The sequence below is a fragment of the Polypterus senegalus genome, chromosome 13, assembly GCF_016835505.1.
Source record: "Polypterus senegalus isolate Bchr_013 chromosome 13, ASM1683550v1, whole genome shotgun sequence".
NCBI lineage: Eukaryota > Metazoa > Chordata > Cladistia > Polypteriformes > Polypteridae > Polypterus > Polypterus senegalus.
The window spans coordinates 100189869-100203978 of NC_053166.1; the positions used below are offsets into that span (position 1 = coordinate 100189869).

Below are 14110 nucleotides of genomic sequence, written 5' to 3' on the forward strand. Positions count from 1 at the left end.
ACAATGAAATGCCAAAAATGCTTCTTTGCCATGAGACAAGAATAGAAATATTTTAAATAATAAATCTTGGTTTATTTGAAAAGTACAACCAAAAGCCTACAGCATCAGAAACAAACCTATACTCCATGACCCCATTATATCCCAGGTCCAAACATTGATATTAAATGCATGGCCTAAAACAAATATTCCCTTACTGAGAAAATTCTAATAGTATCAGCAAAAAAGCTGTGACTGATATTAAATACCTAATAAGAAGTTAAAGAAAATGCACTACACTTTATTGTTTTAGAAATAAAGTAAAACTAACATTTTAAAAAGTGTGGTTTGTGATTACTTGGTGATTTAACACAATAACACACCGCGCTACACCTCTTAGACGTGTGTTATCTTGGTATTGCAGATATTATATTTATGATGGCTATTTTAAGAGAAGGTGACAAAGCAAGATTTTTGGAAGCATTTTCAAAGCACTGCTCCTTGAGATGCAAGATTGTCAAGGAAAAGGGTCTCATTAATTTTCTTTCTGTTGCAAACATTTCTTTATATGAAGCAATGATTTGGCACTTGTGGCAAAAAAAAGTAAAATAACTCCACATTTCCTCTAGAGGAGGTATTCATTTCTTTCTTTTTGATATATTCTGTTCCCCTGCCTTAACTGGTAATAGTTCATAGATATTGTGTTGCAGGGGACTACATTAACCTAACATAAACAGTGAGACATAAAAAATGTATTACGTGATTCCCAGGTGTACTTTCATTCAGCATCATGTATTGTTCCATGGCTGAGTGTTTGTGGGCAAGAGTTATAGGCAGACAGAATAAAAGCTGATAAAACTGAAAACTTTCTTTTAATCAGATAAACATTTGTTTGTTAGATTGGTAAACGGAAAGTATAGAGGGAAATGTAGCTTTTTACAGAAGCTCAATAAATACATACTGTATTATTATATTATGACAAACAACAAACCCCACTCAAATACCGACTAGAATGACTAAAAATGAAAGAAAAGTAAAAAAAAAAAGATCATTTCTAACTTGGCCAAACATAAGAAGAGCAGTCACAGAAAAAAGTGAGGCATTATAAAGTTGTATTGCCATTAATATAAAAGAGCTGGAAAGATATTATGTAGTGCCGTAATTTGACATACCCTGCAATTTCTAGCCATGTCATGTGACACTGGCTTAGTTTTTTACAAAAATCAAAGTACAAGTTAAAGGAGGTTATGCTGAATCTTTATAAATAATATAAACTGGTGAAGTCTCATCTGGAGTAGTGTGTAATGGGTCTTCAGGTTACAAAAAAGACCTAGAAGCACTGGCAAAAGTACAGAGAAGAGTGACTAGGCTGATTCCAGGGCTACAGGTGGTAAGTTATGAGGAATGAATAAAACAGCTATGCCTTTTCAGTTTAAGAAAAATGAGATTAACATGTGTTCAAAATTAGGAATTAGTATAGTGGATTGAGACTGTTACTTTAAAATGAGTTCAACAACAACATGGGGACAGCTGGAATTTTGCTAAGGGTAAATTTCACACAAAGATTAAGAACTTTTTCTTCACGCAGAGAACCATATGCACATGGAATAAGTTACCAAATAATGTTGTAGACAGTAGGAGTTTTGAGACCTTCAAATCTCGACTTGTAGCCATTTTGAAGGAATTAAGTGAGTAGGACTGGCAAGCTTTGTTGGGCCGAATGCCCTGTTTTCGGCTAAATCTCTCAAATGTTCTAATATTCTAAAACTATTCAGATAGGATGGCTTAGGACATTCAGTCCCAGTTCCTTAAAGTCCTTATCATTGGTATTGATTGATTCTCACCACTTCCATAACCATACTAAACTCAGATTGTTTAACTTAAAACGTGAGCCAAACAGGAAAGTTAAAAGAACACACAATCCAGATTTTCTTATACAGTATATGGATTTAGTTTTATCATGAAGTGTGCTGAGCAGTAGCAAATTATGCAGCTAATGAAAGAGTGATACCTTCCAAACTGCTAAAACATCTGAAGACATAGCATGCTACTTACAAAAGTAAGTTCTCAAATGTTTTAAAAGAAAATCTTAAAATCTTGAGGTTTTAAAAAAGATATTCAAGTATAGTTATACAACATATATCAACATTGCTTGTACCCTGTTCATCCTATTCCATGGCAAATTGACAAAAACAAGAAAGTACAGGCTGTTATATACCTGCTTGTTTTACCACATGCAGTAAGTATGACTATAGAAATATTAGGTAGATCAGACAGAAAAAAACTAAAGAATGTCTCTTTCCAGTGGCATAATGCATCAGAGATGAGGCAAAATATGCAATAACTTAAAGAAGCATGTATTAGTTCTCTGTTAAAAGTACTGTACTTTTAAATTTTCTACTAATGTAGTTCTATTTTTTACATGGGACAACATATGGAATGAAGAACTCCAAAAGAAGATTTAGTATACTAAAACTGCAGCAGACATTTCTGTAACACTCAAGTGTCACTCGGAATCAATTGAATTAAGCTGTACATTTTGTTTTGTTGTGACAACAGACCACACTGCATGTATGATGAAAACAGTTGAGCGTCATGAAAAAACACTAAATGTAACAAAACAGATTGCAATGTGGAGTCACTGGTTTTCAAACAAGGAGGTGCTTTAAGCTTAAGATATAGTGGTGCTGGAGCTTAATGCAATTTTAAATGAAGTGATAAAAGTAAATTATATTAAAAATTGGCCCAAGAATTTAACATGGCTTTGGAATTTAAAGAATTCTGACTTGGATGTGGAGTTTTGATGACAGTTTACAGATTCTACACTTACTTACATTTTTGAACATCTAAACTCAATGGAAAAGGCTATAACCACGTTGAGCAAATTGGCAAAATCAGTACCTTCGAAAAAACATCACTCCTTTTTATTAAGTATGGATCCATTTGCTGACTAGAAATAATATTTTATGAGTGTGATGAAGTATAAAACCTGACAAAGTCTGTTTAAGGGCAAAAAGTGATTTTATTAACATTCTGGTTGTTTTTCAGATGAGAAAATTGAAGATGGTGAAAATATGTGAAATCTTTTTAGAGTCATTTGTGGTCTTTGGCTGGCTTGTCATCCCGGCCAATACCCCCAGGCTGCCAGATGGAGCCTTCCCTGCAGTATGGAGGTGCCCCGAAGACCAGCAGGGAATCATGGACAATGTAGTTTTTATACACAGCCCTGCTGGATACCACAGAGGCCACACCTTACTAACCCTCACCTATTTTACTAACCCTCACCTATTCTGTTTCTGTTCTCGGTACTCAAATGTGGCAATTGGTGCCACGGCCCTCCTGCCAAGTTGTTTGCCTGCCTATGGTAAAGTCATCCCTGATGGAGGATCACAGGAATCATGGGAAAAAGGGGTCCTTTCATCGGATTCGCTGGCCGAGCAACGTTTCAGCCGTGGAATGGCCAAATGGGGAGGCAGCTTGATGGATGAGGTCTCCAGGACTCTAAAAATATCCAAATCTTATTATGTGATATCATCTACAGTTAAATTCTGCTCCATGCTTCTAAAATTATTATTATTATGTTGTATTAAGGATTTGTTCTGTTCTGTGTATTGTATTGTATTGACCCCCTTCTTTTGACACCCACTGCAAGCCCAACCTACCTGGAAAGGGGTCTCTCTTTGAACTGCCTTTCCCAAGGTTTCTTCCATTTTTCCCTAGAAGGTTTTTTTTTGGGAGTTTTTCCTTGTCTTCTCAGAGAGTCAAGGCTGGGGGACTGTCAAGAGGCAGGGCCTGTTAAAGCCCATTGCGGCACTTCCTGTGTGATTTTGGGCTGTACAAAAATAAACTGTATTGTATTGTATTGTAAGAGGGAGCTGCAGGGAGGACCGAAGAGTCATATGTGCCCTATAACCCGGAAGTGCATCATAGGAAGAGCGACGACAGAAGTGACATGCTTCCGGGGTGAAGAAAACGACTTGTACCTGACCCGGAAGTGATAAAGAATCACATGGACTGAGGATTGGGAACACTTCCAGGTCAGGGAGTATAAAAGGACTGTGGGAGCTCCCAGACGGTGAGCTGAGCTGGGTGGAAGGGTGGCAATGCGTCTGGGGGTGAAGGATTGTTTATTGTTATTGTGATTGTTTATTTATATGAGTATAGTGGAGGAGAGGGTGCTTTGTGCACTGTGGCATTTAAATAAAGTCAACTATTGGACTTTTTCCTGGTGTCTGGAGTCTTGGACAAGGGTTCAATGGAGCGATAGTGCCCCCTATCTTTCACAGTGGCGTAGTCAGCAGGATTCTCTAGCGTCTATTGCAGAGAACCTGTATCAAAAATTTCTGTGAACAGAGAACCCCCTGAAGACAACAGCACCAGGACACACTGCAACAACGTCGGAACCTACCTTCACCAAGCCCGGAATGAGAAAAAAGAAACACACTTTGTCCCGTGCATGTACCTCGGAGGTACCTGGAGGCTCCACGGGAGAAAGGAGACTGTCCCGAAGACAATGGCACGCTCCTGTTGGAGCCAGAGTGCATGGAAGACGACTTCCGCATGTCTGCGGCTGACAAGGGACACGGCATCAAACCTGGTGCTTGCTGGGAAGGAGGAGGTCCTCATCATGCTGTTTGCGCCTTCGTTCCCGAAGATACGGACTTGGACTTTCCGAAGGGGAAGGGGGAGGCGAGCGAAGCACCGCTCAACCCGAAAGAAGGTAAGGAGGGCCGGGAAATGGCTGATCGGGATGTCAAAAAATTAATAAAGACAGACCGCAGTCCTCCGGGGAAGGCGACCCGGCCCTCAGCCAAAAAGAACTGCAATTCCCAGAAGCCTCCACGAGTCCCGTCAGAGCACGTGCCAGAAGCGGGCGTTCTCATTGGCTCCCGGTCGGCAGGTAAGGCAAACGAGAAAGTAAATCTACCACCGGCCGAAGTAAATAATATTGTCGACTTGCGGGAACTCGAGAAGCTGATCGGGCCCGTACAAAGTTTCTTACAGGTCCTGAAGAGCATTGAGAGGATCGTCAGGGAGTTGGTAGCAGGGGCCAAAGTGCCTTTAGAGAAGGTGACAGCCTACATGCGGTGATTTGGTGGGGAGCCTCCCGTAATACATGATGTGGTGGTACAGGTGAGTCAAGCCAGTACTGCAAATAATGAAATAGGGATGAAGTGTGATCCGGGCCCACTTTTAATGAATAGTGGGTGCAAATACACAGCATGCCCTACAAGAGAGGCTGTATCGTTAACCGAGTGGTCGGGGAAAGGGCCAATCAATACGGAGCAGCAGGACAATCCCGCTGCATCATTGGGGCCTGACCTTTGGATCACCTTGGGAGAAGATGTCCCTCGCAGGACAGGACATGTAAAACCAAGGTTTTTCACTGGGGGAGGAGTACTGTGGTCTTTGGCCAGCTTGTCATCCCGGCCAATACCCCCAGGCCGCCAGATGGAGCCCTCCTTGCAGTAGTGAGGTGCCTTGAAGACCAGCAGGGAATCATGGACAATGTAGTTTTTATACACAGCCCTGCTGGATACCACAGGGGCCATAAGAGGGAGCTGCAGGGAGGACCGAAGAGTCATATGTGCCCTATAACCTGGAAGTGCGTCATAGGAAGAGCGATGACAGAAGTGACATACTTCTGGGGTGAAGAAAAATGCTTTGTACCTGACCCGGAAGTGATAAAGAATCACATGGACTGGGGATTGGGAACACTTCCAGGTCAAGGAGTATAAAAGGACTGTGGGAGCTCCCAGATGGCGAGCTGAGCTGGGTGCAAGGGTGGCAACGTGTCTGGGAGTGGAGTATTGTTTATTGTTATTGTGATTGTTTATTTATATGAGTATAGTGGAGGAGAGGGTGCTGTGTGCAATGTGGCATTTAAAGTCAACTATTGGACTTTCTTGGATAAGGGTTCAAGGAAGCGATAGCGCCCCCTATCTGTCACACAGTGTAGAAACTTTGGCCTTACATACCAGTGCTCTTTTATAGTGTTAAATACCCCTTATACTTATATTTATGGTAATAATGGGTACACAAATATGCTTAAAGGTAACACTGCCAATTTTGCTTTATATCTTCTGGGAAGTAACTTTTTGAGCTGCAGCATTATGTGATCATAAGGCAGTTCTGGTGCTGTATTACAAAAGATATTCTGCATGTATCATAAGCACATGAGAATGGATTTTCTTTTCTGACCCAAGGGAAGAATATAACCAACAATGAACCGGAAAATGAGTTTAACCTTAGGACCACACTTTTTTACTTACCCCAAATTTTGAACTTGTGAGAAGAAGATAAGTCTTTGCATAGTATATTTAACTTTTGAAAATCAATTTATTGTTTTGTTGAGTGTTTGTTATTTCTTAGAGTGTGGAAACAAATCTGAAAAAACAATTATTTAAGTTTATTTGACTTGATTGGTTTCCCCTGTATGTTATTAAATACATTCTAATGATTCCTGCATAGTCTGATCTCAGCTTCTTGCTACCTTTAATTAGAAAAGCTGCTTAGAAAAAACAGATTCATGCTATATACATGATCACTTTACTTCTTAAATACAGAAGTAACCTGTTAGAGTTGCAATACCTTTTCTAAAGTTTGTATTAACATAGACACAGAAGAGGACAGTATTCGTTTTCCCCTATCAGAAACCATTTTCCTCCATTATGGAATTCAAAGAGAATAGACAAATAAGCATTATTAATCAGTTTGTTGCCATATCTGTCCCAAAACCTTTCCTAAATAACTTAGGTGGAAACTCACCTGCTATCTAGCATATTTCACTTGGACTTGATGTTTTGTCTTTTTTCTGACCAACCTGCTATACTGGCCTCCATTACACTGAGCTCCATATATTTTTAATTGAAGCACTTTCAGACCACTGAAATATGTAGCTCTGGTAAAGCCATAGTTGGCCTCACACTGTCTTAAGTTTTAGCCACAGGCTGATTGCACCATGGTGTGCTAGGAAGTGCATCTTGGGGTCCTTTCTGTTTCAGTGCTACCAGGCATATCAATGCTTCCTCTCAGGGCACTCGGTAATTTTATTTTGAAAAACCATTTTGAAATATCTGAAAATCATTTATTTATTTAAATTGAATAGCTATATTATTTATCCTGTGAGTCTGTATCATTGTTTTTATGTTTCTGCTGCTGTATGTGTGTGAATTTCCTCTTGGGATTAATAAAGGTAACCAAATCACACAACTTAGAATTTCCTGTGTGATGAACTAACGAAACACAAGAAAAAGCAGAACAACAGCATTTTCGAAAGGCTCAAATAATGAAGGAGCTTCACTAGGCCAGCAAATCAGCCAGAAGCCTAAAGAAATTACTGCAGTATTTGCCAGAAAATGTCAGCTTCATCAGTTGCAATACAATAAACAGTTACGCAATAAGCAGCATGGGGATAAGTAGCCACTTGCTTTGTAGCTTTATAATAAAAATAATAAAAAATATCAAGAAATTGAAAATGTATTTGCTTTTTGCCTATCATCAGTATATGTCATTTCTAGTCAATTGATGGGTTTTTTTTTGGTATTTTTCTCCTAATCTACCCTTTTTATATAGTACCTAAATCTGAATTCATAATAAGGCTCTTTATTCTTCGTTTTTATTTCTTCCTATATATTCATCCCCGACCAGAAATTGTACTTTTATCTTGAAATAATACCAGTACACAGTATACTGCTTGTAAAGACAACACCTCAATGAATTTAGATCTGCCAAACTAAAGTTATTGAATAGTTTTACCATCAATTAATTTCCAGTTGTATAGTGACTGTATACTACGGAAGCTCTGAACCGCACAGTGAAAAAAAATTATGGTATAACCTTATCTCGTACGTACATGAAAATATCTTGTACGTACAAGATACTTTCACGTACGTACGAGATGTTTTCACGCGTCGCGATAAACTTAGATTAAAATATTACAAAAAGTGTGCTTCGGGGCTTCCTAATTACGACCTTACCAAGGCCATGGCGCTTCAGTTTGATGTCACTTCCAGCGCTTGTAGCGCGGTAAAATAAAAAAAAAACAGACGGATGGGCTTTTATTTATTAAGGGAGTGTGGGATGGTTAGAGTTGGGTTTAACAGCAGCATGCAATACTTACGTCAGGTAATGCCCAGAACGTCAGTCACGAAATGCCCATCGCATACCCCATTACACTATGGTTAAGAGTAGGCTTGTGGGAGGGTAAGGGTTTAGTTTACAGGTATTCGTCTGCACACTCGTACGGAGCAGCTGAGGAGATATGGTTTTTTGTTTCTTCCTGGGAAACAATTTGGTGCGTACAACTTACTATCTCGTGCCCACCACTTACCATAGCCTGCGCACCAGGTTCTTTAAAGTCGCACCTGCCAATATTGCATGTGCTCCGCATACTTTCAGATGAGCACCAAATGCTGTCGCGTGCTACTGTACATCATTTTCTGGAAACAGGACAAATCACTGAACTGAACTGTCTGATGTTTTCCTCACACAGTTACAGTCCACAGAAATGAATATTGGCAAGTTTATAAAGGCAGGCTATGCATTCAAGCCCATATCGTTAAATCCGTGAAGCAGCACCACTAACCAATGCACTAATTTATAGTAAAAGGAAGTTACATTAGTTAGCCATTTACTTTCTAGCCCGCAGCTTGTTATTCGCACAAGTTATGAAAAGAATTCATATTTCACGTATTTAGTGCGTGTGAAGTTTACCCAGTTCAATGCGGGTTCACTAATTTAATTCTCTGGTAAACCTGGCACACTCGATCGCATATCTGAACTAATGAACTGTGTGATTTAACGTGCATCTAAAGAGTTAAATCCAAATCGGCCCACTGTAACTCCTGCAGTTTTCAGACAAGAAATGTACCCTTGTTAAAAAGCCAAACTTGAATATCCTAGTGAAATCCACTGGCAAACCTGGCACACTGGGTCACCCGTTGCATTGTGCAAAATGAACTGCGATCTTTAAAAGTACAGCAGAGATCTAAATCGTGTTGCGGCGGATTTTTATTGTCATGTATTTGGCAAGATGGATCCCTAAGTTAAATGGCAGGTGATACTTCCTTTGCCCAAAACATAAGGAAATTCATTGATTAATTTGCCCTGTTATCGGTGATGCGAAGAAGACACTTTCTTTCAGTTGACTGTGATATATAATATGCGCTCTGAGTGAAATCGATTTGGATCTCTTTCATTTATATTATATATACTGTATATATAATATTTAGATATATTTTTGTTAAATGCAGTTGAATTTTGCCCAGACCAACCAGAGTACAGTATAGTCAAATTGACTAGTAAATTTAGCATACATCTGTCTTCATATAAACGGCACAAGACTGATTGTAATATTGAAGTCACACTCTAAATTGTTAAATCAGTTTAACAGTTCTGTAACAAGAGAGACTGCAGTTAGATTTTGACATCCAAATGCGGATACAAGTCCTTTTTTTCTAGCAAAGTTTACACATTCCCATATTAGCAACAAGTCGGACTCCGCTGTTTAAGGGGCAATCAGATTAAATAACCATCCGTGCCTCTGATATGTAATAAAAATGAAAGAAGGTGTCTTTATTTTTTCCCATTACTGTAAACACAATGACATCATAAGTTAGCCAATTAATATACCAAGTGTACCTACATTTGGGCTAAGCATGTATTACCTGCAATTTAACTTAGTGATCCATCTTGTCAAATACGTGACAATAAAAATCCGCCGCAACACGATTTAGATCTCTGCTGTACTTTTAAAGATCGCAGTTTATTTTGCACAATGCAACGGGTGACCCAGTGTGCCAGGTTGGCCAGTGGATTTCACTAGGATATTCAAGTTTGGCTTTTTAACAAGGGTACATTTCATGTCTGAAAACTGCAGGAGTTACAGTGGGCCGATTTGGATTTAACTCTTTAGATGCACGTTAAATCACACAGTTCATTAGTTTAGGAATATGCGATCGAGTGTGCCAGGTTTACCAGAGAATTAAATTAGTGAACCCGCATTGAACTGGGTAAACTTCACACGCACTAAATACGTGAAATATTAATTCTTTTCGTAACTTGTGCGAATAACAAGCTGCGGGCTAGAAAGTAAATGACTAACTAATGTAACTTCCTTTTACTATAAATTAGTGCATTGGTTAGTGGTGCTGCTTCGCGGATATAACGATATGGGCTTGAATGCATAGCCTGCCTTTATAAACTTGCCAATATTCATTTCTGTGGACTGTAACTGTGTGAGGAAAACATCAGACAGTTCAGTTCAGTGATTTGTCCTGTTTCCAGAAAATGATGTACAGTAGCACGCAACGGCATTTGGTGCTCATCTGAAAGTATGCAGCGCACACGCAATATTGGCAGGTGTGACTTTAAAGAACCTGGTGCGCAGGCTATGGTAAGTGGTGGGCACAAGATAGTAAGTTGTACGCACCAAATTGTTTCCCAGGAAGAAACAAAACACCATATCTCCTCAGGTGCTTCATACGAGTGTGCAGACAAATACCTGTAAACTAAACCCTTACCCTCCCACAAGCCTACTCTTAACCATAGTGTAATGGGGTATGTGATGGGCATTTCGTGACTGACGTTCTGGGCATTACCTGACGTAGGTATTGCATGCTGCTGTTAAACCCAACTCTAACCATCCCACACTTCTTTAATAAATAAAAGCCCATCCGTCTGTTTTTTTTTATTTTACCGCGCTACAAGCGCTGGAAGTGACATCAAACTGAAGCGCCATGGCCTTGGTAAGGTCGTAATTAGGAAGCCCTAAAGCACACTTTTGTAATATTTTACTCTTAAGTTTATCGCAGCGACGCGTGAAAACATCTCGCATGCATGCGTGAAAGTATCTCGTACGTACATGAAAACATCTCGTACGTACATGAAAGTATCTTGTACGTACGTGAAAACATATTTTCACGTACGTACGAGATAAGGGTTATCCCATAATTTTTTTCACTGTGCGGTTCAGAGCTTCCGTAGTATACAAATACGTTTGACTGGATTTTGTTTCAAAGGTCTGGAGCAGGTTGTATTTAAGACATATTAGTGCCTAAGGAAAACAGTTAACAACAAACTGTGACAAAGTTCATAGTTTTCTATATGTTTTTCTGCTGTGTGGTTAAAACATGAGGGTGCTTATTCAAAAAAAAAAAAAAAAACACCAGCAAGATTGATTGTCACACACTTCTTTCTCTGAAGGTAGTTTTGCTTCCTGATGACATATGCAGAGTCCCAAACTGTCTGTAGGACAGGCAACTTGTCACCAAAGCACTTCACTTTTCTTATGTCCCTCTTATGGTTTTCCTGCTATTCTGTTATTCTCATGTGTACTTTCATGTATTTCTAATTAATTTTGATATTCAGCAGAAGTAAATTAAGCATACAGTAGGATGAATGTTAAATAGAACCATTGATATTGCCATGGATTGCTGCTTCATGATGTATCTGTTTTCCAGAACTATCCTCACTTGAAAATAATCCTTAACGTACACTGCATAGGGGGAGCACAGCACAGCCTGAAGACATTTCATTACAAACATGGAAGAATGTACCAGATCAGTCAGTGTATTACAGGTGCACTGTATCTACAGATATAAAGAACTGGGGCATCCCATCTGCTACAGACACATTAAGTAAAACTGTTATTAAGGCATCTTCATAAGCCTTTTAGCACCCCTCTTCCATAATTTTTACATCGCCAGCTATGGGTGCCCACAGTCAGGAGCTAGCATGTTCTCTTAAATGGATTAAATGCTTATACTCACGCACGAAGAACTTGTCCTATTTCATACTTTTCAGTGATTTCTGAAAGGCTGTTGTAAGACTGTCCATCTCGAATGGCAATGCACCCAAAAGGCATGATGAAAGCCACCTAAAGAAAAGAAGACAAACAATCAGGCAAACATTTTAATTTTGCATTAGGTATAATGCAAATTGTTGCATACTTGTTGACATTAATTAGTCATTAATTGATACAATTGGACCAGGTTACTTTAGCACCTCTTTAAAAATGTTTTAACAATGATTGGAAGTTTCTGTACTTGTCACTAGCAAAATGTTCAATAAAGACAAATCTCCCATTCTCTGTCTTGTCTTTCTGAGATGGCAGAGGTTAAATGTAAACTCAGGATATTAGGAGTAAAAACAAACAGTTTTATACTGGATTGTTGACCTCTCTCTCTCTTGCAGGCCACACCATTTCTGAGCAGCAAGCGAGCAGAAGCACTGAGCAGCGGCATCTTCCAAAAGTATTTAGTCCTTCGCAAACACACAACAAAGTTCAACTGGAGTAAAGCTGAACTGGAGAAACAGCCAGAGTGGGAAATCAAAGTCAATCACCAAGCGGATAGTAGAAACTTAAACCCAACAGCAGAGCCGTTCTTAGGACATTGGGGGCCCTGGGCATAATTAGACTGTGGGGGCCCTAATGCGTGTAGTATTAGCTACAGTGCAGCCAGATTTGACCTCTTTCCACTGGGCACCACGTGGAGGTATTTAGCTAAGCCCAGCGTGTGCAAAATGTACAGTGCAGTGGTGCATTTTTTTATAAATTTTGGAGCATTTTATTTATATTTTTGTCACAATTAAAAAGTGTGTTTTTTATAAAGCTTTCCATTTTTTTCTACCAAATTAAAACTTGGGCTAAAGAACATTCCAATGTTGTGCTCACTGTATTGATATCATCTTGTGCGTCATCATCTGGCTGCTCATTTTCTTGTGGAATGTGACGTGAATGTTGCTTGTTGCTTACTGCTGGTCGGTTTTGAAAGGAATCAGTAGGAGAATGCACCTTTTCGGCCATGACAAATTTCAGCAAAGCTCCTTTTTGTGTCTCAATAAAGGCTACATTGTCTGCCTTTTTTTTTTCGTTTAGCAGCACCGGATGGATAACTGCGTTTCATATTAATATGGTACATGCAAAACTGCTAACGTGAATAAGAAGCAGTTACGAGCGGAGTATGATAAGGCCAATGCAAAGGCGAAAAAGGGAAGAAAGCATTATACACAACAGAAAAACACGGGAAGAAGTTCATACCCACGCTCACGATGCAACCGTAGTCTGGAACAGAATGGTCTCCTCCAATGAGAGCACTCTATTTATTGACTTTTGTGGGGGCGTGTCGCAACAGGGCTCCACCTGCACCTGCACAGGGCCCTGGCCAAAGCAAACGCCCCAAGCCCCAGTTCTCTGTTGCAGTGTCCCTGACCCAGAAAAGGGCAGTAAGCTTAGCATTAAACTTCGCAGTACAGATATGTAGCTTGCGTCGATCTTAAAAAAAAAAAGGAGTTGGTCTCGTCCGATGCGAGAGATGGACGTCTGAAGTGGAGCTCCGCTAGCAGTGGTGCTATTTTTCATATTATTTGCTTATTATTCTGAGATATCCTGTATTTATTCAACCCGAGAGGGACCGCTACAGTATATGTAAACACATATAAACATGGCCAACAAGAAGGGGGGTCCGAAAGAATCGAAGACTAAAGCTACATCCAAGCTGCGATCAGCAAGCCCTAGTTCGAGATACGGCCTCTCAGAGACAGACCTGGATCAGATGGGCGAAAGTACAGACTCCTCGGGACCACGGTCCGCTACATCGTCGCCGGCTGAGAGCGAAAAGGGGAGCGAAGGTGCGATCGTGAGTGCAGATGTGGATAGCTCGCCGATTGGAGAGGATTACCTGAAACTGGAAAAGGCCGGGAGGTCCGCGGCTTCAGTTACGCAATTACGTGGGACTGGAGCAGCGGGGACACCGGCTTCAGCAGAGTCTGCTGCTTCATCTACGGCACAAGAAGGCACATTTCAGCTATCTGAACTGAAAGTGTTGCTCGCTGAGCTCAGGCAAGATATAAAGAAAAGCGAGAAGGCTAATGAGAAAGCAACGGCAAAGGCACATGAGAGACTGAAACAGGAATTAAAACAGGAAATCCAACAGGCAAATGAAAGGCTGCGCCAAGAGGTACAACTTGAACTTCGACAGGTGCTGGGTAAAATTGAAGAGCGCATTGAGAAAAACTCGTAAACTGAGCACGCTTGCTGATCGATTGGAGCATCTTAGTGAGACATTCACGAATCGGATCGAAATAGCGAACATCTAGCTGCCAGTGCCGAGGAAAGAGCAGTAAATGTCAG

The 14110-nt window shown here is 40.2% G+C and overlaps 1 protein-coding gene across 1 annotated transcript in view; it reads right to left on the reverse strand.

The window, feature by feature from the left end:
• The window catches only part of LOC120542512 (caM kinase-like vesicle-associated protein), an 807007-nt gene that overhangs the window by 375515 nt on the left and 417382 nt on the right, over nt 1–14110 (reverse strand). The window contains exon 3 of the mRNA XM_039775025.1: nt 11748–11854. Within this exon, the coding sequence (XP_039630959.1) occupies nt 11748–11842 (95 nt within the window). The 5' untranslated portion in view covers nt 11843–11854. The remainder of the gene's footprint in view (nt 1–11747; nt 11855–14110) is intronic.